This window comes from Cynoglossus semilaevis, chromosome 1 (assembly GCF_000523025.1).
Source record: "Cynoglossus semilaevis isolate Cse_v1.0 chromosome 1, Cse_v1.0, whole genome shotgun sequence".
Classification (NCBI taxonomy): Eukaryota; Metazoa; Chordata; class Actinopteri; order Pleuronectiformes; family Cynoglossidae; genus Cynoglossus; species Cynoglossus semilaevis.
The window spans coordinates 12,712,060-12,737,306 of NC_024307.1; the positions used below are offsets into that span (position 1 = coordinate 12,712,060).

The following is a 25,247-nucleotide window of genomic DNA, read 5'->3' on the forward strand; positions in this document are numbered from 1 at the left end:
TTATATTAATAGCTCAAAGTAAGAAATAGATATTAGCCAAATTTAATAGGCAGAAAAAAGACTACTGGTAAATTTCAAATGTTGTCGTGTTCACTTTCAGTCTAAGGCGCTGAGGGAGCGCTGGTTGTTAGATGGAGCTCCAGCTGAAGAGGAGACTCTCTTGCGTCTGCAGGAAGACGAGGTGAAAACCAAACTTCTGGAGCAGGTCATCTTCAGGTCAGCGTTTTATAAAATCATCAGTCCATGTGTCAGTGTCAATTTATAAAGTTATGAAAATGTTAATTGAATAAAACAAGAGTTGAGAACTATGATGAAGATTTCAAAATCTCAAGAATCAAAACTAACAAGTCTATGTCTGAACTCAATCTGGGATTATAATCTGAATTAAAAACTGATTAATCTGGACGTCTTCTAGATTTGTTTGCAAAACTGTGTCATTTCTCTAAATGAACCTGTGTGTGTGTGTGTGTGTGTGTGTGTTTTTCTGAGCCAGGCTGGAGCAGGAGATTGAGGAACTGGAGACAGGCGTTCCAGCAAATAAGGGCGTGGCCAAAGAAAACGGAGGTAAGTTTTCATTCACTGCCCACGGCAACGTATAACCACATTGGAAACCATGGTAACATGAGTGTCCAGAAAGAAAAAGTGAGCTAATAATGACCACTTCTCATGCTCTATTACATTGCCCTTTAACGACAATATTTCATGTCTTTTTCCCTTCTCCCTGGACTCGTACTGCGCACTGAATGGTTCTCTAATGCCCTCTGCAGGTGAAAACGGAGTAGTGCAGACCGCTGCTCAGACCCCCAAGAGAGAGGTGACAGGGATTGAGGCCAAGCTGCTGGGTCCCAGTCCGGACCAGGCGAGTGCAGACAATCCTGTCACCCTGGTTTTTATGGGCTACAAGACCGTGGAGGAGGAGCAGGAGAGCTGCAAGGCCCTCGGCATGGAAGGGGTGGATGGTAACGTAAAGGCCGAGTTTGTGGTCATTGAGGACGGCGAGGGAAAAGGGGGCGCGGATGCCGTTACGGAGGAGCAGCCGCCGCCCAATGGGAGCATGGCTGAGAAGGAAACGGCCAATGGAGGCGGAGAGGAAGTGGAAAAGGAGAAGGAGAAGAAACAGACCTGCAAATGCTGCACGGTCATGTGAGCTGTGTGTGTGTAGGTCTAAGTGCGTGTGTGTGTGTGTGTGCGTGTGTGTGTTAGAATTGGAAAAAAAACAACAACATCAGAAATACACAGTCAATTTACCAACAATGAGAGCCAATACACCCTCCAGCTACAACAAGAAACACAAAGACTCATGCGTACTCTTTGCTCTGTATAATGTCTCTGATATGTATTGACTTTTTAATTTCTATTGATATTTTTCTATTTTTCTGTCTTGACATTTATATTATCGTCACTTATTCAGTATGTATATCTTTATTATAAGACTGTGTACTGTAAGTTCATTGTTATTGTTGGGAAAAAAAAAGATACTGTATTAGCTCTCTGGATTGTGCTACTACCCACTCTGTTTAAAATGAATCTGGAAACGTTAAAACATTTACATGGAAAACATCAAACTATGAAGGACACAGATAAGTTAAAAAAAAAAACAAAGGCAAATATATATATCTATATATTTCTCTGTGTAGGCCTACCAACTATTTATTGGTCAATTTCATATTACAATATTGTCTAAGATATTATTTTAAATAGTATTTTAATATATTGATATGAAATTATGTTTTATACAATGTATTTATTGTTGGGTTTTTTTGGTTCTCTATTTCATCTCGGTCGTCCATTAACTGCATGTACGTATCGCTTGTACCAGATTGGCATAACACTCATTACGACTGTCTGTGCTTTAGTCATTCGAGTCTGTTTTGATCAGTAACAGTTCCTGTAACTGGCAGTGATAGACATGTGCATTTATTCTTTTCCAAAAATCAAAAAAAAAAAAAAAAAGAGGTGTATTTAACACACACAACATTGTCAACTGACTCCAAAAAGCCCTGGAACTGACCCTCCAAAATCACTACCCTAGTACTCACCTAAGGAATGTTGTTTTTCACATTGATTTTACATCTTCAAAACAACATAGTGACACACACACACACACCAGTCAAACTGGAGCACTGAGCTGCCTGGTGCTAGGGAGTTTTGATAGTTACTTAATAAGGTGTTTGCCAATGCCAGGGATTCAAACCAGCAACCCCCCGGATTTCAACCTTAAACCCTTTAACCACGAGGCCACAGGCTACCCACACAGGACAGACAGTGATACAGTATTCTGTCTAGGCTGGACTCATATGTGCGCACGGTCATCCAGCTCATAACTGAGTTAGACTCCTGTTTTATCCAGCACAGAACTGCCTAACAACTCACCACACAGACGATCAGCTATGGCTCCGAAAAGTGATTGTTGTTGATTTTATCTTTTTTAAAGAGCCATGATCTGACTTTGATGTGTGCTTGGAACAGCCTCTGTTCGGGGGCCTGTAGCCTTAAATACTGTACTAAAAGAAACTACATTTTACCATGCTACCACCAAATGGTTCTACCACAAGAAAACACAAAATATACATTTCTACATACAGTTCAGGCAATGTTCAATTCCATCAAAGTAGCATTAGATATTTTGGTTTGCCACACCTACCGTTGTCAGAGACAGTGATCTGATGTCAAAATTGCACACGTTTATGAGTTAAAGAAGACAGTGACATTACGTTGTTTTGCAATGCAATGTTTGGGCCTTTTTTGAAGCTCATCTGGCCCAGTTCTGATTTAATCATTTTCTGAACAGGGATTTTAAACAAAACCTATCAACATCTCAGGTTGCCAAAAGTTGTAATGAGGAGCCACTGAATTAGCCGGAATGTGACCACTTTAGCAGTTAAGCTCTGTTTGGTTGGTAGGTTGGTTGGCAGTAATGCTTTATGGCAGTTGGCATCCATAAAGTCATTACTCATTACTGCCTCCTATTGGAGCTTCATAAAATCAAAATCACAATTGGACCTGTTGCAGTATGAAAAAGTCAGAATCTCAGTGTTATGCAGTAGATAGGGTCTTGGCTCGATTCTGAACCCCTCTGGACCTAGTCCACTGTAAATGTGGACTTCTACAAGACCAGGTCTGCAGGTCTTTTCCTTGGCTTTATGGTGTCAGTTTACTGTTTGTGGTTTTGTGGTTTGAACATGGAATTAATGCTCATACTTTTAAATCATAGCCGATTCACTGCACAATAACTAGTACTGCTTTAGGACTGCTTTTTGAGAACCAATGTAAATCTTCTAACGTAGCACTGCATGAAGCCCTGCAACATCGTTGACTGTCTTGTCAATTGTTAGGTATTTATTCTAAATCACATGAATGTAAAACCGGGGGTTAAATTGGGAAGTGTTTTGAGTATCACAACACTTATTGAGCTCAATATACACAAATGTCTTGACAAACCAAATAAAAACCCTTAAGATTCTGTTATTTCACTGTGTCGATCAGATACTGGTTTCTGTCCTGGCTCCCAGTTTAACCCCTGTTGTTAACTCTTTATACCAGGCCCCTTTAAGTACTTGAATAGATTTTCAGATAGGATTTTTAGACTTTTGTCGCAAAGAAAATACCCCTGTAGGACCAAGCGTTCCTCGAAGCTTTAGATCTCGAGACATTATAAATAAGGAAATAAATAGTCTGAACTTGCAAAAACATACAAAGTACAGTACAGATAATTTTGTCACTTTAATGCAAGTAACTTCATTAATTTCTCCCTTTTGACTTTTTCCCATCTCTGACTGACCCACACACCTTCATCCCTGTCTTGTCCTCATCCTCTGTGCTCGGAGACACTTAAAAAACTGAAGTTGGTGCTAATTTTTGAGGCTCGTCTGATCCGCTCCATCTCCCAAGCCCAGTCCTGTTCCCTTGTGTCCCACACTCATACACGTGCTTAACATGAGTTCCCCACAAATCTCTCAGATGCATATTTCTCATGTCCTGCCTTCATTTGCCATCAGACAAATGATCCCTTCTAACATTCCAGAAAGGAGGTCAACAGGCGAGGGCAGACAGAATTTACAGTCTATTCTTTCCATGTGTAGTGTTCCACAGTAATTGTACAACTTGCAGCTTTTTTCCTGATATAGTTTGGTGTTATTTCTTTTCCTTTCTATGCCTTTGTCTTTATCAGGCATTTTATTGTATTTGACGTGTGTATTTTTTTTTAAAAAAAAAGCAAGTGTGTTGTTGTGCCTTTCGTCAGGTTCAGTTGGTTGGACTTTTGTCTGTCTGCTGCCACTTTTCGACCAGGATTTTTTATTTTTCTTGCTCTGCTGCTGGTCATGATGACCGGCAGGAAACACTGCCTTCTACCCTGAAATGTCTCCAGACAATGGACAATAGAATATCACACTTGCTTGATATCTGTAAGTGCAGCTCTGATTGTAGGTCACATGCAGCGGACTGTTGATGTCTTGACAAAAATTTGTATCCTGTGCCTGATTTTCTAATTTTTAAAGACTTGTTTGATTTTGATTTTGTTGTACCTCTATTTCTGATGTTCTTCTCATTTCAGTGGATACAAAATTTATGCAGGAGATTAACTGTCAGTCAGTATATGCACATGTGTATCTGAGTGTATTCCTACCGGAGGAAAAAAGTAAATTTGTTACGCTAAAGCTTTGCTTAGTAGTGGATATCTGGGACAGCAGAAGCAGGAAAAGCAAAAGTTGTTTTTAGAGCAATGCCTGTTCATCTCTGTGGTCGTCTAAATGTTTGAATAAAGATAACTGTTTGTTTACTGCAACTCAGAGTAAAGTGTGTGTGTGTGTGTATGTGTGTGTGTGTGTGTGTGTAATTCAGGATGTGGTGCTAGAACATCCATTCTGGTGTTGTGTTGGGTTTCGGTGTCTTACCTGAGGAGGTCACAAATGGATGGGGGACGTCCTCCAGGGTCATTTAGATCTGAGGATGAATGAGTGAACAGTTAATGTCAAAGCACTGAAATGATGATGACATATAATTATTTTGGTTACAAATTTGGTCACGTGATGAAAAACATGTTTGTCTAAACTACTAAAATGTAATTCGTGTTTAGATGACTCTCGTTCAAAAGAGGAAACACTGACTGAAGAAGGAAAAGACAGAGAAGTATAAGAGAATACGTGAGAAGCAACAAAAAAGAATATGAGCATGGCCTGTTTTAACGAAGTTCCCATAATAGGCCACTAGAGAGCGTGCGTCTACTGTTTTCATAATTCATCTAATTCTAATAAAAGCTGCCACACAATCTGTGTGAGACCAAGGAGAGGAGGAAGGACGGGGGGGGGGGTAGTTCGCTAAACTTAATCTGATAAAGGACGATTTGTAAATTGTCTGGGACTCATTATACATGATACAAATTCCGCATACAGCTCTGTCTCTGGGATGCGGACAGGGACTCATTATACATGATACAAATTCCACATACAGCTCTGTCTCTGGGCAGCAGTTCCCCATCAAAACACAAACACAATACTGTGAACTCTGGCCTGTATTTCCATACTAACATAAACAGGAATGTAAAAAACAAATCACAACTCTACTCATTTGGACCATTGGCAGAATATAAATAGTTCTACAATAGAAATGAGCAAAGTTAGGGGAGTATTGTGAGGTGAAACAGTAAAAAAGCAAATTCAATTTCTAGATTAACAAGACTCAAGTCCAAGTTTGCTGAAGGATCGCTGCACAGATGGCCACAGTCAGCCCAGTGAGGTCAAAGCAAAATTGAATTGCTGCTATGGAAACAAGTAGCAGTAATTACCTCCCCTTTGTGATTACTGTGTTAAAAATAAACCTGGGCTCAAGACAATTTAAAATGGACGACACCTAATATGATCATAAAATCATCTGCAAAAAAATGAACTTTACCAAAATAAAAGCTAATAAAATCTAGATGTTGCTCTTGGTGGTGCAACGGCTTTTCATCACCAGATGACATCATCCTGTGCTCACTTCCTTCCCATAATGAAGCCATTAAACACATCTTGTTCACATATGAAACATCACCTGCTGTGAGTGCTGTATTTAAGTCCTTAATTAAATTCTCCTTATTTTCTCAATAATGCTGGGATTGTATTTGACTTTTTAGGTTTTCGCCACCATTACCAAAGATGCCACATGGAAAGGTTATATTTGGACCACAAGCTCCACAAGTACAAAATCTGGCCCCTGCCCTACACCATAACTCCCCCATGAATTCCACTCAATACCAGTAATTCTTGCTGTTTTGCAATATATTTAGAATTATTTTCCACAAGAGCAAACATTTTTCATCTCACATGTAATGTTTTCCCTTCATGTGTCTTATATAACTACGATACAGAGCTACTTGATTTAAATGCATCAATTTTCTAAATCCCAATCCATCAATTTGCCAATATGGTACATACACACACACACACACACACACACACACATATATATATATATATGTATGCCTCATGACTTCTTCTGTGAGGCGTTCATGTTCCTATTTTTGAAAAAAAAAAAGGTATCAGTGACTAGTTGACTTTAGAGAATAAAAATCATTGTGGAGGAGTAAAGACGTCTAGTTGCTCAGTCTGATCAACCCCTACTGTGGTGTCATTAGTGAAAGCACTGAAGTAAGTCATTGTCTTCTCTCTGTCTTATAATTTCTTCACACATATCTAAAAGGACCCACATCATTAACTCAGGTAGAGCCGAGGAGTTTGCCAGTGATGCATGAGTCAAAGGACCCACATCATTAACTCAGGTAGGGCCGAGGAGTTTGCCAGTGATGCGTGAGTCTGTTTTTTGTTTTTTTTTCCCCAATTGGAAGTGTGTCTGTGCTGTGTATGTCGCCATGGCAATCAATCTATTATTCAAGAAGAACTAGGGCCTTCTGTTTTCCATCCTGATTGTATCTGCTTCTGTTTTGCCCCCAGCCAGTGGCAACAACAGCCGACCAAATTCACCATCACGTGTGGTCCTCATTAGCAGTCGTCCAAATGAGAGTGATAACACTGTTGTTAGTTGCCTGTTATTGCCCATTGGAGTGGTTACAGATCTGCTTGTCCTGAGAGAGAAAAATCAGGTAAGATGACCAATAAACTATATGAGTGAGCCTATTTTCTTTTGTTTTACTGACCCTTTTCTCCTTCGTTCTTCATTGCTGCTTGCTTTAAGTGCTCACCAATTAATATGTTTTGTAACGCAAAAACGCACATTTAAAGACATCATAGCAGATTGTGAAGTTACAGTATGTGTTTAAGCAGTGAGTGATTGGGTCTTTTCCTTCAGGCATTTTTGGAACTGGGCAGCGAGGAGTCTGCAAGGACAATGTTCAACTACCACACATGTCACTGCAGTGATCAGAAATCAACCCATTAACCTGCAATACTCAAACCAAAAGGATTGCAAGACGGACAACTGACCCAAACACTCTCCCAGTATAGGTCTTTCAGACAATGGCATAGGGTCTATGTTGAGACTCCTCAGAAAACAAAACAAACAAACAAAAAAACAAAAAAACAAGAACAAATGGGTGGAAAAAAGGGGCCCATAAACCATCATGTCATCTAGGCTAAGAAATTTTATTTTCAGTTTTATTACTGACAGAATTTTTCTTTACATGTGTATTTTGTTATTTTGAATTTTTCTTTACATGTGTATTTTGTTTAGCTATGCTGAATTGCAAAAATGTTGGTGCAATAGCTTCTTAGCTTTTTTTGTATAATAAATCATTCTAAACTCCTCCATTTTTTTCAAAAGTATAATTTATCATATTGGTTTACCTAAATGTATATTTTTTTTTCAAAAGTATCATTTATCATATTGGTTTGCCTAAATGTAATGAGAATTATATATAAAAAACATTCTTGATAAATAAAATAATAATTTGTGAAGGGATATAGTTCTGGAAGAAGGTAAAAACAAAGCTCCACATTTGGCTGGATCGTTTTAACGCAGCTCTCACAAGTGACCACTGGAGAGCGTACCTCTGCTATTTTCTTAAATCATCTTTTTCTCCTGAAAGTTGACACAAGGTCTGCGTAAGTCTGTACACTGGGGAAAAGGGGTGACTTTGAAAGACAAAAAGAGAGCGAATGAAAAGATGGCATTCACCAACATCATAAATAGCAGCTTTAATGAAATTCTTCTATGCTGCATCTGATAAAGGACGATTTGTAAATTGTCTGGGACTCATTATATATGATATATAGTCCACATGTAGCTCAGTCTCTGAGACGAGAGTGCAGAGGAGTTCCACATCAAAAACACAAACACAATACTGTGAACTGTGGTTTGTATTTCCATACTAACACAATCTGGAATAAAAAAAACCCCATTATACTCAATTTGATTATTGGTGGGATTTAAAAAAAAGGTACTAGAGTAGAAACTGTTACATTTGAAGGACTATTTTTAGATTTATTTCTTTAAAAATAAACAGCTGAAAGAATGCTGCGTAAATGGCCAGTCAGCCCAGTGAGGTCAATGCTAAATTGAATTGCTGCTATGGAAACAAGTAGCAGGAATTACCTCTCCTCTGTGATTAATGTGTTAAATATAAGCCTGGGCTCAACACAAATTAAAATGGACAACAACTAATGTGATCATAAAATAAAAAATCATCTGAAAAAAAAAAAACCCAAAAAAACCAACAACTTTTCATCACCAGGTGACGTCATTCAGTGCTCAGTTCTTTCCCATAATGAAGCCATTAAACACATCTTCTTCAGATATGCATCATCATTTACTTTGACTGCTGTTATTATTGTTCTTTATTATGTCAATTATCATTTTTCTTAATAACTTCATCTATTGGACCCTTTCATATGTATATTGCACCCTTGTGTCCAAACTGAGATGAATTTCTATGGCCTGAGTAAATCTAAGAAAAATACATCTTACAGACACCACACAAAACAATGATTTCACATAAAGCTTCAGTATCGTGTCAATTTGCATCTTTTTGTTGTCCACACCTAAAACAGTTGAGTGGTTTGTAAATTCCACTGATCTAATCAGTATGTCCTCACAATGCTGACCGGTGTAACTTGAGCTCCTTTGTTTTGCTTGGTAATTTAGATAATTACAGGACAACACTGTAACTTTGTCAGTCCTGAAAATCTGTATTTAGCATTATTTCCATTTTGTGCCTAAAAGATGATTTAGACATTTCAGATATGTCCCATCTGTTTTTCTCTAGCTTACTTGTTGCTGCCATAGTTTTTAGAAAGTACAGCTTTGAAAAAGTATAAAATGAACTCACTTACCACACTTACATTTTTACTAACAGTAGCTTGATGCTTGCCAGCATAAAACAGCATATTACATTAAGTCCTAGTCTAAATTATTTATCTAAAATATAACTATAACAGCTTAGAAAAGTGTGTAGAAATGTCTGCAGCAAATAAAAGTGTATCAAAACCAAAAAAGAGCATTATTTCACAGTTAGTCACAAAAACTAAGACACTACTTTAAAAATAACTGAGAATGTTTGTTTTTTCCTTGATAAGAAAATTACAATGAAAATAAATACATGTTAGAAAAACGGGGTCAAGAAGGTGAATATTTTTTAAAAAGCATGTTGAAAATGAAGCATTCTGGGAGGAAGAAAGCAAGAAGAAAGCAGGCAGAAGATAAAGTGAGACAAGAGTCGAATGACCACCTAAGGCAGGGGTGTTAAACTCATTTTCACCGAGGGCCACATCAGCAATACAGTTCCCCTTGAAGGGCCGATTGTAACTGGAAGACTGTATAGATCACGGATCCCCAACCCCTGGTCCGTGGACTAGTACCAGTCCATAGGTAATTTGGTACCGGCCGCAGTGGGACACAATGAAAGAAATTACTTAATTTTTAGTAAATTACTTCATTCAAAGAAAGTCATATCGATTTACTCTCTTTAAAGATAATTTGGCAAAAGATGATCTAATTTTAAAATAATATGTAATTTAGACTCTGATACTAACAGAAGTATAAATTTAACGATCCTTTGATGCTCAGTACCTTGCTACTGGGCTGTAGTAATGGGTCGTACTGGCTGACCAGTCCTTGGAACGAAAAAGATTGTAGACTTTTAATTACTTGGGTTATGAAACTGTGCTTCATGGACTTTACTAAATGCTATTTAAATTTTATTACGTGCTGTACTTCTATATTTGACATATTCTACGAGAGTCAGTTATTTCAATATTCCTTTATGCTATACACATTTCTTCTGTACGACATTTCAGTATTCCAATTATCTCATGTGTAATAATCACAACAGTTTGTGTTTTAGTATAAAATATAACCTCCATTTTCATTCCTTGTTTTTTTTAATTATTCCTTGACGCCTCTTTTTTTTAATCTTTTGTTCTGTCTAATGTGCTGCTTTTTCCCCTGCTCCTTAAAAATTTAAAGAAACCATTTTCTACATCACGAAATAAAGAAATGGTTAGAACTGGCATTTACACTTTGCACTGCATTCTATCTTCTTCGGTAGTGTGACGCCATATTTGTTACATTTAGGTTGATTTACCATTAAATATTTCAGTTAAACGACCAGTGACATGATACTACTGGAAATTTGCCGCGGGTCTCTTTTTTCACAAAATGATGGCCGTTTGGACCAATGGCCGCGCCAACAGAGGCTGGTCTCCGCCTGTTTTGGGCTCTTGGAAGAGCCTTTGACTAATCAGCGCTCGCCTCCCTGCGTTCAGCCATTTTGTAAGAAAATCAAGCTTAGGTCTGCTGCCCTACCTTCACTTCAGACCTGCAGTTTTTTTCTTGTGCAATGGACGGGTAAGTTGTGAAGGAGCGCACTTAGAAGTCGAATTTCATCATCAACACCGAACATAGACTAAGTTGTTTGAACGAGCGGTGTTTGGTGAAAGTGAACTCTTGCTAACGGCTGCTCCGCTTTTAAACGTTACACCGGAAAAGTAAAGTTGAGACTGTTTTTTCCGTCAAAACATGCAACAGTTAGCAGGGAGTCGCGCTAACTAGCATCAGCTAACCGTCGCCCGCTAACAAATGTTGATTTACGCAAGTTCGCCGTTTTGTTTGCGCTACCGAACCTACATTTACCAAACCAAACACAGTTTGGTGATTGCTGGACGATAAATAATCGAAAAAATATTGTTATTGTTTTTTTCTGCCCCGTTTACTCGCGTTCTTTCGAGCAGACTTTGTTAACTGGAGCTTTGGTAACTTGGTTGCACGGGAACTCGAGCTCTTCGTTAAAGCAACGTGTCTCATTTCCGCATTCATTTGTCTAGGGCCATGTTGAAGATGTGTGGCCTCAACAGTTCATGTAGATCAACCAAAGATTTCTTAACCGTTTTGACTGAATTTGGTAGGAAACAAAAGCAACGATGACGTTTTGTTTGTTCCTAATCGTATAATCTACTTGCTTTTTTGGGTCACCTGAATTTGACAGCACTTCTCAAAAAGCGATTGAGCGCAACCACGCAGTTCAAGGGAAACGTCGTTCAATTTTTTTTCTGTTATATGAAATTACAAAGACATGTATTTTATGTTTTCTCCATAGCCGCCTAGACGCTGACTTGTACCCTCTGGGAACCAGCTACGTCCCTGAAATCGAGTAAGTATTTTAACACAACTTCTTTCGTAAAGAAGTACATGTTACAAAGTAGCCTATGTAATTTTTTGGTGAATTGAGAAAGCCACAAAGTTCTCTTTCAAATATTATAATATAAAAGTAGGGCAGTTCAAAGGCAGATGAGAGAGTAAACATTAAAGCCAGTTTTTTCCACATAACATCAAAAGATAAAGGGAAACTGCATAAAGGCAGGCCTTAAAATAATTAGGAACTTCACTCATTTTGAAAAAACGTTTCACCGCAGTTTTTCTATACCAAGCTACATTAGTGTTCACCAGAAACAGTTCCACGTTCTACAATATTCGTTTTATGTGTTGTTTAAATGAACCACTTAAACCAAAACTGTCCAGTTTCTAAAAGGTTGTTTTCACATTTCTTTTTTTTTACTGTGTACTCTCGGGTATGAAGGGTGGATTTGGGCTTAATTTATTGATGGTCTAACTGAATTCTTTTCTGTATTTCAGCAGTGTCCATGACATATCAGTTGGCACAAAGGTAAGCGATACTTATTGTCTTCCTAACTCACATGAACTGTTTTCCTGGTGGCTGTTCTAACCATGGCTGGCACTAGAATGATGAGGAATCTGGAGAGACATCTTAGAGTCATTATTTAAAAATTGTGTGTTGTTTATATTTCATCTTGGACATGTAGAAAAGAGAAGTTATCTGGTCAATTTGTAAAACCTCCCAATATAATTACAGAAATGCAGTGTTTGACCATCACTCCTTCGCAGTAAGCTGATTCACCTTCTGAAAGATTTATGAAATGCCACCAAATGGTCAGTGTGTGCAGCTTGCACTCCCAGGACAGTGAACACTGTCTTTCTGATCATGCAGTTAGACTTTGTTTTCCTTCCTTGTTTTTTCTGTGTGCAGCGACCTTGTTAGGGAATTAAAACTTCCCGTTGTCTGTTTTCAGTGTTGTTAAAGCAGATGTGTGGGGGTTAGTGCTGTGGCTGTAGGGGAATGTTGAGAAAGGGACAATATTTTCCTCAAATGCTCGATATTTATACGCTGGCATCTGTCACTACACTGCTGTACCAGATCATGTAAAACAAAGAATCGGCAGTTAAAAGTTCCATTATGTTTAGGTTTATCTGTGTGTCGGTCTGTGTGCACGTGTTAAAGGAATACATGCTGTCAGATGTTAACCTGACAAATAAAATAAAAGTACCTGTAAAAGTAATCCATGTTAACATAGCCTACAGCAGATACTTGTGGGTGGAGTAATTGATCTCAACATAAAGCTCTAACTGTCTTTAAGCTCAAAGGTCTCCACACTGTTTAAACAATCTGACCGAGACATGGACATGCCCCACCCCCCATTCATGTCAGCTTTGCCCACGATTAACAAAGAAGCTTTTATTGAGTGCTGACGGGTGATTGAGGTGTCTGTCCTGGTGAAACCTTTTCTTTAACTTTTTGTCATTTTGCTGGATTTGATGTCCTCTGGTAATTCTGATGGAGTTATGGAGCTCTGCCATCATGGAATCTGTAATTATTCTGTCTGGGCAGAGTGTCTGGCATTCCGTGGTCACATTCCAATCGTCCCCTCCTGCCCTATGGTGAGGCATAGCTCCCTGCCCCCCCATGAATGACGAAGCCTGATCACACAGCTAAACAGGTTTATACCTGTGCTTCTCTCCTTTGTGTTTCCCCAAAAGATAATTCTGCCAATCAACACCTGACAACAGGCCAGAATGAGGTTGCTCGTGGGCAGGAAAACAAAAAAATAACTACCACATGCTTTTTTGTCTTTGATGTAATGCAATCCAGGTGCAGTGTGGCCTATAGACCTGTAGAATTTTAAATGTGGTTTGTTTGTTTTTTAATTATTTATTATGTAACTATAGTAATGAAAGTAGCCCGAAGATCTTCTGGTTCTACTTTAAATAAGATAACTCTTGTGTGCCTTATAACTTGAGTTGAACGTCTTTTATGTATCGATAAACCCTAATTTAGGGTTTTATTTTCACTTCAATTGAGTCACTGTTGTTTCGTGACTATTACACTGTTGGTATTCTGAACAAAGAGTGTTCCACAATTGACATAAATGTAATGTACTTATGTGTCAAGAATTATTTGGCACAGTGTCTGTTTCAACCTAAAAAAAATCCTTCTTTTGGCTTTGTGACTAACCTTTGTCTTTTGTGGTGCTATACAATTTAAACTTTACTCTTGCTGAAAACCACATGAGTATTCCTTTAGTCAGTTGTGGTCCCTACTTTCTAATTTCTGTGACTCAAATTTGCTTTGCTTTGTGATTTATTATTAGAACGGGAAGGGGGCAAGTCCACCCAGAACAGAAATAATCAGTCTCAGGGAGGAAGTTTATAAAACTTCTGGAAGCAGGCGTGATCTCCCTGCTCTTCCTGTTTGGAGTTAGTCTTCTGACTGATAACGTGACACAGCTCACCCATGGCCACTGAGTCAGATCTGAGCCCCTTCCTTTGTTTCTTCTGCCTTGTCGGCTCCCAGTTTTCTGTTTTCCTTTCTTAATTAAACACATTGTTTGCCCTGGTCCTCCCACCATGAATGGATTAGAATGTAACGGCTACATTAATTTAAAACTATTTCTGTTCTCAATTTAGTCACCTCACATTTCTGGCATTGGAACAGAATTGTTGAGACCCATCGTGAGATTTTCCCACACTCCTTTTAGTTTACCCAACACGCAAATGTTACTTCCGTAAAGATATCTAGTTCAGACAACATAACACAGCTTAAAGTTGCTGTCAACATGTGTGAACTGTACTGTCATCAGTTTGGCAGGCTTCAAAAAGTAGGAAGCTACGAAGAACTGAAAGCAACTACCACCCAGAAAATGGTTGGTTTGACTTAATTGGACCAAAATGAAAGTGTTGGTGTTGACACTAAGTTGGCCAAGAGTTGAGGTTTAAAACTTTGACATGTTTTCAGCTTTTGGTTAGCTTTTAACTGTTTTTATACCAACTTTTTGTTAATGTGTCTTCCTGGCTGATATTTAAACCAAACTTAAATGGTTTAACTTTTTTGCTAAATTTACTTTGAAAAACAGCTTAACTGCTTTGTTTGCATTATGTTTTTGACTGACTTCAGTGATCGCTTGTATTTAAGGTAACTTTTGCAGTTTTTAGCCTGTAAAACTTTCTGCTCTGTGGAAAACTGTGAGAAGTAAACAAGTGTAAACACCCACATACCAAACCATGTCACAGACAGTTTTGCAGCTATGTCTGCCCCAATGATTTTGTTGAACATATGCATTCAGTTTGAAAAAAAAATGGACCAACTACTTGGCCGTGAATTCCAGAAATGTCTCTGCTTTTTACATTTGAGAGTTACGATATAGACCCTTTTTTTCAGGGGCCTCTGAGTGAGACTGACCCATTTTAGTTGAGCCATCTGGAAGTCAAAGGTGGTTTTAACCAATGCTGTAGTGTTGAAATCAAATAGCTCTTTATACCGTACACTACCAAATTATTGTATGTAAGGGTTTCACAAAGATTTTCCCTCTCAGATGACCTCATTTCAAGCTTTAATTATAAGATTTTTTTTTACCTACCACAATGTGGCTTTTTCAAGGGCCAAAATCCACTGTTTGGATAGAATACTAGTAAACCTGCAAGACTGGTTGTTGTTAAAACACTGTTGAGCCCTTCAACTCCCAGAAAGCACTCGGTGCTCCATATGTCTGTGTGCTGCTGTATAACAATGCTCCCAGTTTCAGCCAGAACAGGGCTGTCATTGTAGAGGGATGCAGAGCTTAGTCCGCTGAGCCACTTCTTGTGACTGCAATACTTCATCTTGCACAACCACAAACTCACAGCCACAAGAACAACTCTGAAACAGCATATTTTATCTACTTAAGAGAGGGGGTGAGAGCAGACAGGGCTCCTTGTGTAAACACAAGACCAGTGTGATGAGGAAGGAGTGCTGTCTTTGGTTTCTGATGCAAGGTGAACTCAAGTCAAAATTGTAGGGGGAAATCTATGATAAATTAATGAAGTATGTGGTGGAAGCTGTTTGGGGAATTATATATTTACCTGCATTGTCTCAGATTTACACATCAGGATTATTTTAAGATACTGATTCACAAATTATTAAATTGCCCAAGTGTGTAAATGTAACATCAAATGTAATGTTTAAAATTGATGGGCAGAAGAGTCACCAAGCAAAGTAGAGCTAGATATGTTTAAGAGAAACATGTTTATTCATTAGTATTTAAGGAAACGGTGTAATGATTTAAAAAATTTTATGTTAGTAATGTTTGTTAAATGTCCCTGCTCATGGAATTTCTCGTGGTGAGCAAGGTCGAGTTGTTCTCATGCATGTTTGCTTGGTCTACTTCGGGTTATCAGATTACTTCCTCCTTTATCTCACAATGCCTGGTAATATGAGAGCTGTGCTCTGCACCTGCTGAGCTGCGCTGTCATTGGTGAATGCACTGAAGTAAGTCATTGTCCTCTCTCCTTCTACAGAGGGGATCCGACGAACTCTTTTCTTCCTGCATATCCAACGGGCCCTATATCATGAACTCAGGTATGGGCGGGGGTTTGCCAGTGATGGGTGAATCCTTTTTTATTTAAAGTGCTCGTTGTGTGTGTGCTGTCTGTGTTGTGTGCGTTGCCATAGTGATCAATCCATTATTCAAGAGGAACCAGAGCCTTCTGTTTCCCATCCTGATTGTATGTGCTTCTGTTTTTTCCTTGCAGCCAATGGCAACGACAGCAAAAAATTCAAAGGTGACGTCCGCAGTCCCGGTGTACCGTCACGTGTGGTGCACGTACGCAAGCTTCCAAATGACATAAACGAAGCAGAAGTTATTGGCCTGGGATTACCCTTTGGGAAGGTCACTAATCTGCTCATGCTGAAAGGGAAAAATCAGGTAAGATGACAGGTTTGAGTGACCCTTTCTTTTATGTGATGTTTTTCTCTGTTTCAGTGCCCTCTTTTATTTTTTCTATTCATTGCCTTTTGCTGGAGATGTTAAAACAAATACATACGTCTTGAACCAAAACATGTATAAATACTTTATAGCAGATTGTAAAGTTATAAATGTTAATTCATCATTGATTCAGGAATACTATATGATGTCTTTAAAAATAAAAAAAAAGTAATGGAGTCTTTTCTGCAGGCGTTTTTGGAACTGAACAGCGAGGAGTCTGCACAGACAATGGTAACCTACTACTCATCTGTCACTCCGTTGATCAGGAACCAACCCATTTACATGCAATACTCAAACCACAAGGAGCTCAAGACCGACAACTCCCCAAACCAAGTGGTAAGGCTGATTAATAGCATGCAGTTATGCACAGCACTAAAGTTTTATAATCAACTATTTTCTGACTCTTGCAGTCCAACGCTCTAAAAGTTAAAAAGCACAAAAGTAATATGATTCTTCCTTTGAGCTGTTGCGTTTTATGCGTTCAAAGCACTGTGAGGTGAAACCTAACCTGTCGAGTTTTGTATGCAAATGAAAGAAAACCCCACTGCGGTTTATAGGGTGTTGAACTTATTTGACTTATTATTTCACTGCATATTAGTTTACATTGATAATCAGAAGGCTTTTCTCCTATAGCGTGCACAGGCAGCTCTGCAGGCAGTTAATGCACTGCATGGAGGTGGAATGGGAGGCATGGCCATTTCCACCGATGTAGCGAGCATGGGAGGAGGAGGAGGAGCTCAAAGCCCTGTGCTCAGAGTCATTGTGGAAAACCTCTTCTATCCTGTCACTTTGGATGTGCTTCACCAGGTACTGGAATGTTTGTTGCACAGAAATAGAGAAATATTGTTTGTAATTGAAGACTTAATTTCACCTGAACTTGATGTGCTCAGTAGTTTGCTACTAAAGAAGGCAGCTGCCTGATGCTGCCTGGTGCATTATGTTCACACTGTCTTCTATTCATTGGAAACTATTTTTTTATTTAAATTATAACCACACCTCACTTGAATGGATGCCAAACCTACACGATGGTGAAAATACTTATTGAAACTGCACAGCAAATTTTCGAGCTGTCAGTCTAACCAGGCTCTGGTGTTATTTAACCACCTAGAATTTTGACTTACTTTTTTCTTTCTCAGATTTTCTCAAAGTTTGGCACTGTGCTGAAAATCATCACATTCACTAAGAACAACCAGTTCCAGGCACTGATCCAGTATGCAGATGCAATGACAGCTCAGCATGCTAAACTGGTAAGACTGGTGCAACGGGCATACCTTGTGAGATTCTTGACTTTTGTTGCAGGTTAAATGGGCAAAGGACAAGCCCATCACAACGTACGGTTTTAATTTTGCAATCGTTTCATTAGACATTCAATAGACATTTTCACTGGCACATTCGTTTCTTTTTGTAAAACATTTTAGAAATATTTCTTTAGAAACAAATTACTCCTTTACACATGATAATGTTCAATGTAAAAAATAATATTTTTTTTGTTACCACTTTATAATGAATATTTTATAAAGTCTATGAAGCCATGCTTTGTAATTTGTTCACGGAGGCCTGACTTCATCTTGATAAATTGTCCTTGGCGTTCCCAACAAAAGGCATTGTCTTGACAGAAGTAATTTTTGTATTAATTTCAGTGAAAAGGTGTCAGCCACACCCTAGTTTATCTTTAGGGACTGAGCCTTTTATGTTTTTCTATTATTCCCAAGCCTGCTATCAGTTTACCTCAGAAACTCCCAGACTGATAATTGTGCAATATTTTCAATCTTATTTTTTCCCCTCAGTCTTTAGAAAAAGAGTTGGTCAAATAAAAACCCTCGGTATGTCTCAAGATGTTTTCAGTGACCAAACAAGACACAGGTTTTAGTTTTCATTGCAAGATTAGGAAGGGCAACAACCTTTTGACTGATATGTCTAAACATACACTAACCCTTACTTCCAAATATGTGTATCAGAGTCTGGATGGACAAAACATCTACAATGCCTGCTGCACCCTGAGGATCAGCTTCTCCAAGCTCACCAGTCTCAATGTGAAGTACAACAATGATAAGAGCAGGGATTACACCCGACCAGATCTCCCAACAGCTGATTCACAGCAATCACTGGACCACCAGACCATGGCTGCTGCAGCTTTTGGTAATACTTGGAGCAGCATTTAGTTTTTGAAAGTTCTAGTCACACCTATGTAAGAAGATAAAATGTTCTGCTAACTTATTCCAGCTGCACCAGGTATAATCTCTGCCTCTCCTTTTGGAGGAGCACACGCCTTCCCACCAACATTTACCATCCAACAGGCAGCAGGTCAGAATGTAGTGCTTTGCACGTTAAACTTAAACCCAAGACAAACTCCCCTTGTTTACAGTATCCCAGCGCACATGTTCTTCACTCAGGTGTTATTACTTCTCTCTCACAGGTCTGTCAATGCCTGGTATCCCCAGTGCCCTGGCATCATTGGGCGTAGCACACTCCGGCATGGCGGCCGCTGCTGCAGCCGCCAGCCGGCTGGGCCTTTCAGGGCTCACAGCCACTGGGGGACACAATGTCCTGCTGGTCAGCAATCTGAACCCCGAGGTCAGTATCCTTGCCAAACCTGAGCTGGTCTACATCCTGCCCGTCAGCAGCACAGCCCTAAACAGCTAATAACCAAAACAGTCTTTCGAGTTTTACATTATGATTTACTGCCCTGAGAATCCACCATTTTGTCCCCCAATCCACCACAACTGTTATTTGCAGCGCCCCCTGGTGACAACTCTTATTAAATCAAAATGGGGGTAAAAAAAAAAAACTCTTCTCTTTTCAGGACCTCTCTGTGTTTGACCAAACCTGCTGCATTTCTTGACCTGCCACTTTGCTCACTGTGAATTTAAAGTTTATTCAAAACACTAACTTCTTTTTTTATTTTAAACTTACCATTTCATATCTTCATTTTTGTCCATTAGTTGAAATCATTCTTGAGTTGTTGGAGAGACAATATTACTTTTGTTCCCATTGTATTTTGTTAAAGATAAACACGTTTGTAATGTTTTTGTTTTGTTTTTTTGTTGAATACATATAGTACATAGTATTGTGTAAGCCCTCTCTCTTACTCATTAGCTTTACTCTCATTGTTAAACATTATTCGTATTGATTTATTTTAATTGCTTTTCAGATGTTATTGTAGATTTGATCATTTAGTCAAAGCAGCCTTTAGTCTAAAAGTACATATTGTCTCTGCCTTTTTCTGTATTTCATTGTTAATCTTTTTTTCTCTTCTTTTTCTCCTAGTGTTCCCATAGTGACAATGCATTTTAATTTAGCCAGTTCTACTGTCTGAAGCACTACATTTCTTTGTGTATACTGACCTTGTTTTTTTTACTTCCTTTTTTTCTCTCTTCTTTCTGTCCCCCTTCTCCCTCTTTTTTGTTTTAAAACATCCTTTCACCTCAACTATTGCCAACTGACTGCACGCCCCATGACCAATTGTACCCTCTGTCCACCTCCTCCTCCCCTCTGCCACTCCTGTTTATACTGTGACCTCTCCTTTTCCTCCCAACCATCCAACCCTGTACAATGTCCCAAATATGGTCCCCCTACACAACATTGAAAAAAACCCCAAAAAAAACAAAACAAAACTTTGGCACTTTATTTGGTTCCCCTGACTCTGCCACCACCTGTCCACCCATTATATCCTCTCCTCCACCTCACCTGTTCCTCCTCTCGTGCTGTTTTCCTGTCCTTCTGTACTTTCTTCATCCTCTTCGTCCCTCATGCCTCTACTTCCTCCATGGTACTGTGGCCTTCCTGTGGACCTCGCTGCCTGTGGCCTGCGGACATGTCCCGACTCCACTCCACTGTCCTCCACTCCGCTCCGTCTTTTTCCCTTGTTCCCTGTTCCCTCTCCTCCCCTTTGGCCCCCTCCTGCCCCGCTGCTCCCCCTGCTGTCTCTAAAGAGCGTTACGCCACACTGCCTCTTTATTCTTTTCGGTACGTTATCATCCTTTCATCTTCTTTATTTTATTACTACTGTTACCTGGCAAGGTGGGCATGTCTTTGTCTCATTTTGTTGGCTTTTTTTTAACCACTGATGGCTTGTCATCAGGCTATGGGGCTATGGAGGGTGGGGGGGATGTCTGTTTTTTTTGGAGTTTGTATGAACTGTTTTTGGTTGTTGTGGGTTTGTGTGAGGGAAATGAGGTGAGATCATTATACACAGCTGCAGCATTTCATTTATTTTCTCTGCTTGCCCAGCCACAAACATGCCATCGATGTCATCAATGAGACAAATTGTTTAAAGCATCATCAAATTATTGACCAAATTGTTAAAAGCATCATCCAACATATTCCATAAGTTAATGTTAAATTTTTGTTTTGTTTATCAGCAACAGTACACAAGAAAGATGAAATGCTGCTGCTCTTTTAGTGGCTGAGTTGACATATCCCATGGAAAATGTCACCAGATAATTTTTCAGTGTGTGAATGTCACTTAAACATAATGTAGATTTGTGCATGTTTTAGTTTATTCTTGCACGTCTAAAAAGCTTCCCTAAATGAAGTGATCAAGTCCTGCAGATGAATGAAACTTAATGGGAAATCCTTAATTTTTTTTTATCTCCCCTATGTTTCCATCAAAACTTCCATTTCCCCAAAAATGCCTGTCAGCTTAACTGTAGGCACTTGTAGTGTTACTTGTAGAAATCCCCAAAAACTCCACAGTAATTGTGAAATAGTCTGATAGTTATACAGTATGGTAGTTTATTAGCTCTGTGAATATGAATGTGTCTGATGTGATGATTTTGTTGCTGTGAGTGCTGTGTGAGTGCTGTGCATCTGGTCTGAAATTTGTTGACGTGTTATAACACGTGTTTTTGTTACTTCAGGTGTGTATGGCGACGTGATAAGGGTGAAAATTCTGTTCAACAAAAAGGAAAACGCTTTGATTCAAATGTCTGATGGCACACAGGCCCAGCTAGGTAGCTATGAGCTAGATATCTTTACTTCTCAAAATACTTTACTTACAAATTACATGTTTTCCCTCTATCCTTTTTTCAACATCTGTACATTGCCTCCTCCTTTCTTGTAGCCATGAGCCACCTCAATGGCCAGCGTCTCCATGGCAGGGCAATGCGCGTGACCTTGTCCAAGCATAGCACGGTGCAGCTGCCCAGAGAAGGTCATGAGGAGCAGGGGCTCACCAAGGACTACAGCAACTCACCGCTGCACCGCTTCAAGAAACCAGGCTCCAAAAATTACTCCAACATTTTTCCACCTTCGGCAACACTCCACCTCTCCAACATACCGTGAGTTTGTCACATGGGGCTTGTTTTTACTCCCACTCTCTGCCTTTGTGCTTCTAGCTTTTTCCTTTTTTCCCCCCTACTCCTTATTTTCTATATATAGGACTTTGGATTAAGTGTGCACTGTGGCTTTTTTTCATCATTACTCTAGAGACAGATATTTAGAATAAATCAAGCTATTTGAGCTTGTGAGCTTCACTGTGAGCCAGAAAAAGGCTAATGTTTTCTGTGCTGCATTCCTTAAATCTTTCAGACCTTCTGTGGTGGAGGATGACCTCAGACGACTGTTTGCCAGCTCAGGAGCCACAGTCAAAGCCTTCAAGTTCTTTCAGTAAGTTTTAGTTTTTTATTCTTTGAGTTATTTGAACTTGTCATTTGTTTGAGTTGTTTACTGTCATAGTGGAACAAAAATAGAACACATTATTTTTGCAATATTAATCTGGAGTGTTGCAAACGGCTTAGCTCAATGTACATATGTACCTTTTGGTTTTGGCTGGTTTGATTATTTTGCTATTAGTGATTGGCCTTTTTCTGTGCTTTGCCATTTGAAAATTAAATCCTAGTTCAAAGGTACATTTAAATCTTTCAATGGTGGTACCTGCTCTAAAAGTTGTAATGTATATTTTGCAAATTATAAACTGTATAAAAGCCATTGACATGCAAAATATATATATATATCTTTCACTCACTACACAGCAAATGTTTGAAAACAATGGCCAATTTAGCAAGCTCTATTCGACACATTTGTTTCCTCCTTTTTCACAGGAAAGATCGTAAGATGGCCTTGATCCAGATGGGATCAGTCGAGGAGGCCATCGAGTCACTCATCGAATTCCATAACCACGATCTGGGAGAGAACCACCACCTCAGAGTGTCCTTCTCCAAGTCCACCATCTGAGTGCCTTCCCCTTCCTCCCTCCAACTCTATTGCCACCCTAATGTTGTGCATTAGAGTGGAAATGGACACACAATGTTTGTGGTTGTTTCTGTGCAGTGTGTTGGTTCCTTTTCTAAGTTCTTAAAAATTCTGCGTCATTATTAGATTTGGGCATCTGAGTTGATCAAAGGTGCTCTGGGTTCCGCTTCGGATTTCGGAAAGCGGGATATTATATCTTATAGCTACATTTTAACAAGGAATGAAACCAACATTTTAGTATCTTTTCTCCCTAAACATATTCTTGCGTTAGCTCATCATTAAATATTAAAGTGCGACATAACAGATGTAGACAAGTTAATGGGTATTCTTCTCTATTTCTGGCACTTAACAGTGGCTGGATCCCAGTGTTTACAGCAATGTGAATTGTGCACTTGACTTTTTCAGTTTGCATGGGAATAGGTTCTTTTAAGCAGCTCATATCCAGCTTTAGTTTTGGGGCACATTATGACTTATCAGTGAGATTGATGACATGCTGGTGGACCTATGGTCACTTTAAAATCTCTCCTTAACCTCATTCCATATTTGTATTGTCTTAATATGATAATAAGGATGAAGGTCCATTCAGGCCCTTGGTGCCCAAACCTAATTAATGATTAATTCCATCCAGAAGTCTTAAGTAGAACAGGAAAGGGTCAACATTATGCACAGGATACTTGTCAAACCTTAATGATTTGAAAAGGATTATTTTTATAAGGAGGTCACACCGAGGTAACTAAAGTGTCACATTAGACAATACAAGAAACATAACCTTCATCGACAGACGTGGATAAAAAAAGCAATCCCCACGCGACACACTTCATCATTCCTCTTGCTATAATAATTGTGTGGATTTACCTGTGTGTGCCTTCTAGAAATGCCACTTTTGAAGCAGTTTGGCCAGTATGTTCATAGTTTTGGGAAGGGGAATTTTGTTATGGCTCACAGACCTTCATTTTACTTGTATCTCTCAGTACACGTCTTTTTAATCTTCCCAGAGAATTTTGGGGAGGAATCCAGACCACTATCTGAAGTTGTGAAAAAACAAAACAGCATCCACGGTCATGTGCCTTACTTTCATTCCAACCAGATTGCCTTAAGCATTGCTCTGGCTTCATTTAACAAAATTGTGGTTTTATGGCAAAAAAAAGAGAAGCCTTTTTCGTTACCAGCATAGTTAAAAAAGTGAAAGTGGCCCAGTCAGTCTTGAGTTACTTATCTACAGATTTGTTAAAAATATAGTCTCATATATGTAGAATCTATGAATGTAAGTCAGTTAGATGCCTAATATCCTTGCTAGGAGATGTAGCTCTGTTAGGTGTATGGTGGCAGGAGTAGAGCTGTCAGCAGCTGTCCTGTCCTACAGTCTCCGCTCACCCCCTTCCACGGGACAGTGGTGGCTGGGGGCCTCATTTAATCATTTTTACGTTCATCTGTATGTGGACGCATATATTCATTTATCAATTTGTTTTGTTATTTTTTTTTATATATTAGCATTTACATGTTTATCACTTTTAAACTTAATTGTTAAGTCTTTCAGTTGTGGTTGGGTTTAAACAGTATAAGCAGTGCCTTCATTGCTTTAGTTAAAAATCTGAAGCTGAGACAGTTGACCTGTTTACCTCTCTTCCAGCTGTTTAATCTTACTCTTCTACAGTGATGCCTTCATATCAAATTAAGATTAGGTAATCGTGTGAATGAGCAGCTGGGAGGTGTCTGTCAACCGTTGTTAAAGGAGAATTCCTAACTTTTCAACCTACAGAAATGTTTGCGGTCATCAACTTCTGCCAGTAGGGTTCAAAGAAACCTTTAGGCCAAAACCCCAAATTTTTACAAACCTTTTTTTTTTTTTGGCTGCTTTTTGTGCACAAAATATCTACCCAGTGCTATGTAACATTTACACTCATCAAAGTGTTAATGAAAATACTGTTAATTGAACATGATAGTGGAGACAGCATCCCTACAGACCAAGAAGTAGGCTTCTAGTGGCTTGAGTGACTTTTATAGTTAAAATATATTAAGTAGCAAATACTGCAGCCTTCCTGATAGACTAACCTTTGAAAATTCAAAAATTGACTTGCTGAAATAAAATATTTTTTTTATCCTACTGGCAGTAGTTGTGACCTCTAACATAATAGATTTGTGTTGAAAACAATTCACCTTTAATAATAGTTTTGAATACGGGGTAACAGGATTATATAGTTGGGGCTAAGACCTCCCAGAACCCCTTTCTGTGTCCACACAGTCAGGTTCTTTAGTGCACTTTTTCTCATTGGTAGGTCCAAGTTTTGGCACCATCACACTCAAAAGTCTTAAAAGTCATCACATTCCTGTGTGCCTGAAAGAAGCACCACCAACTTTTTTTTGTTTTGTTTTGTTTTTGGACCACTGTAGTTGTGGACCAGAACCAGATCTTCTGTCTCCATTTTTTTGTATGATTGTTATTATGCATGATTTAACAAACAACAGCTTCATGTAGCTGCAGACGGTTATTGCTGTTTAAGGACCAAAGTTATCTTCTATCCCTGCTGGTTTTTC

General features: G+C 39.0%; 2 protein-coding genes and 1 long non-coding RNA gene across 7 annotated transcripts in view; 2 read left to right on the forward strand and 1 right to left on the reverse strand.

The window, feature by feature from the left end:
• Positions 1-4,786, forward strand: part of palm1b (paralemmin 1b) — a 27,062-nt gene extending 22,276 nt beyond the window's left edge. For all 3 annotated transcript variants that reach the window (XM_025061662.1, XM_008311485.3, XM_025061658.1), the window contains 3 exons: positions 101-216; positions 494-564; positions 768-4,786. In XM_025061662.1, coding sequence (XP_024917430.1) covers positions 101-216; positions 494-564; positions 768-1,147 — 567 coding nt within the window. In that variant the 3' untranslated portion in view covers positions 1,148-4,786. The remainder of the gene's footprint in view (positions 1-100; positions 217-493; positions 565-767) is intronic.
• Positions 1-10,873, reverse strand: part of LOC103379811 (uncharacterized) — a 25,102-nt gene extending 14,229 nt beyond the window's left edge. For both annotated transcript variants that reach the window (XR_001760252.2, XR_521614.3), the window contains exons 1-2: positions 10,735-10,873; positions 4,896-4,944 (exon numbers count right to left, since the gene is read on the reverse strand). This is a non-coding gene — a long non-coding RNA (uncharacterized LOC103379811). The remainder of the gene's footprint in view (positions 1-4,895; positions 4,945-10,734) is intronic.
• Positions 10,769-25,013, forward strand: ptbp1a (polypyrimidine tract binding protein 1a). Of its 2 annotated transcripts, none has more exons than XM_008311504.3 (16): positions 10,769-10,776; positions 11,525-11,578; positions 12,061-12,091; positions 16,054-16,114; positions 16,288-16,460; positions 16,710-16,856; positions 17,154-17,327; positions 17,657-17,767; positions 18,479-18,659; positions 18,744-18,824; positions 18,937-19,094; positions 20,453-20,486; positions 21,380-21,472; positions 21,583-21,799; positions 22,050-22,127; positions 22,562-25,013. In XM_008311504.3, the coding sequence occupies exons 1-16, from the start codon at positions 10,769-10,771 to the stop codon at positions 22,692-22,694; spliced, it is 1,734 nt and encodes a 577-aa protein (XP_008309726.2). In that variant the 3' UTR covers positions 22,695-25,013. The 2 variants fall into 2 exon arrangements, with proteins under 2 accessions (XP_008309726.2, XP_024917424.1); XM_025061656.1 differs by lacking the exon at positions 10,769-10,776 and adding an exon at positions 10,876-11,329 and having other exon boundaries at positions 22,562-22,694.
• The last annotated feature ends 234 nt before the right edge of the window (positions 25,014-25,247 follow it).

What these genes read in the sequence shown, in the direction of transcription:
- ptbp1a (XM_008311504.3), top strand. An exon ending in CATGGCTGCTGCAGCTTTTG is followed by an intron (nt 18,660 to 18,743) that starts GTAATACTTGGA and finishes AACTTATTCCAG; the next exon opens with CTGCACCAGGTATAATCTCT. An exon ending in CTCCACCTCTCCAACATACC is followed by an intron (nt 21,800 to 22,049) that starts GTGAGTTTGTCA and finishes TAAATCTTTCAG; the next exon opens with ACCTTCTGTGGTGGAGGATG.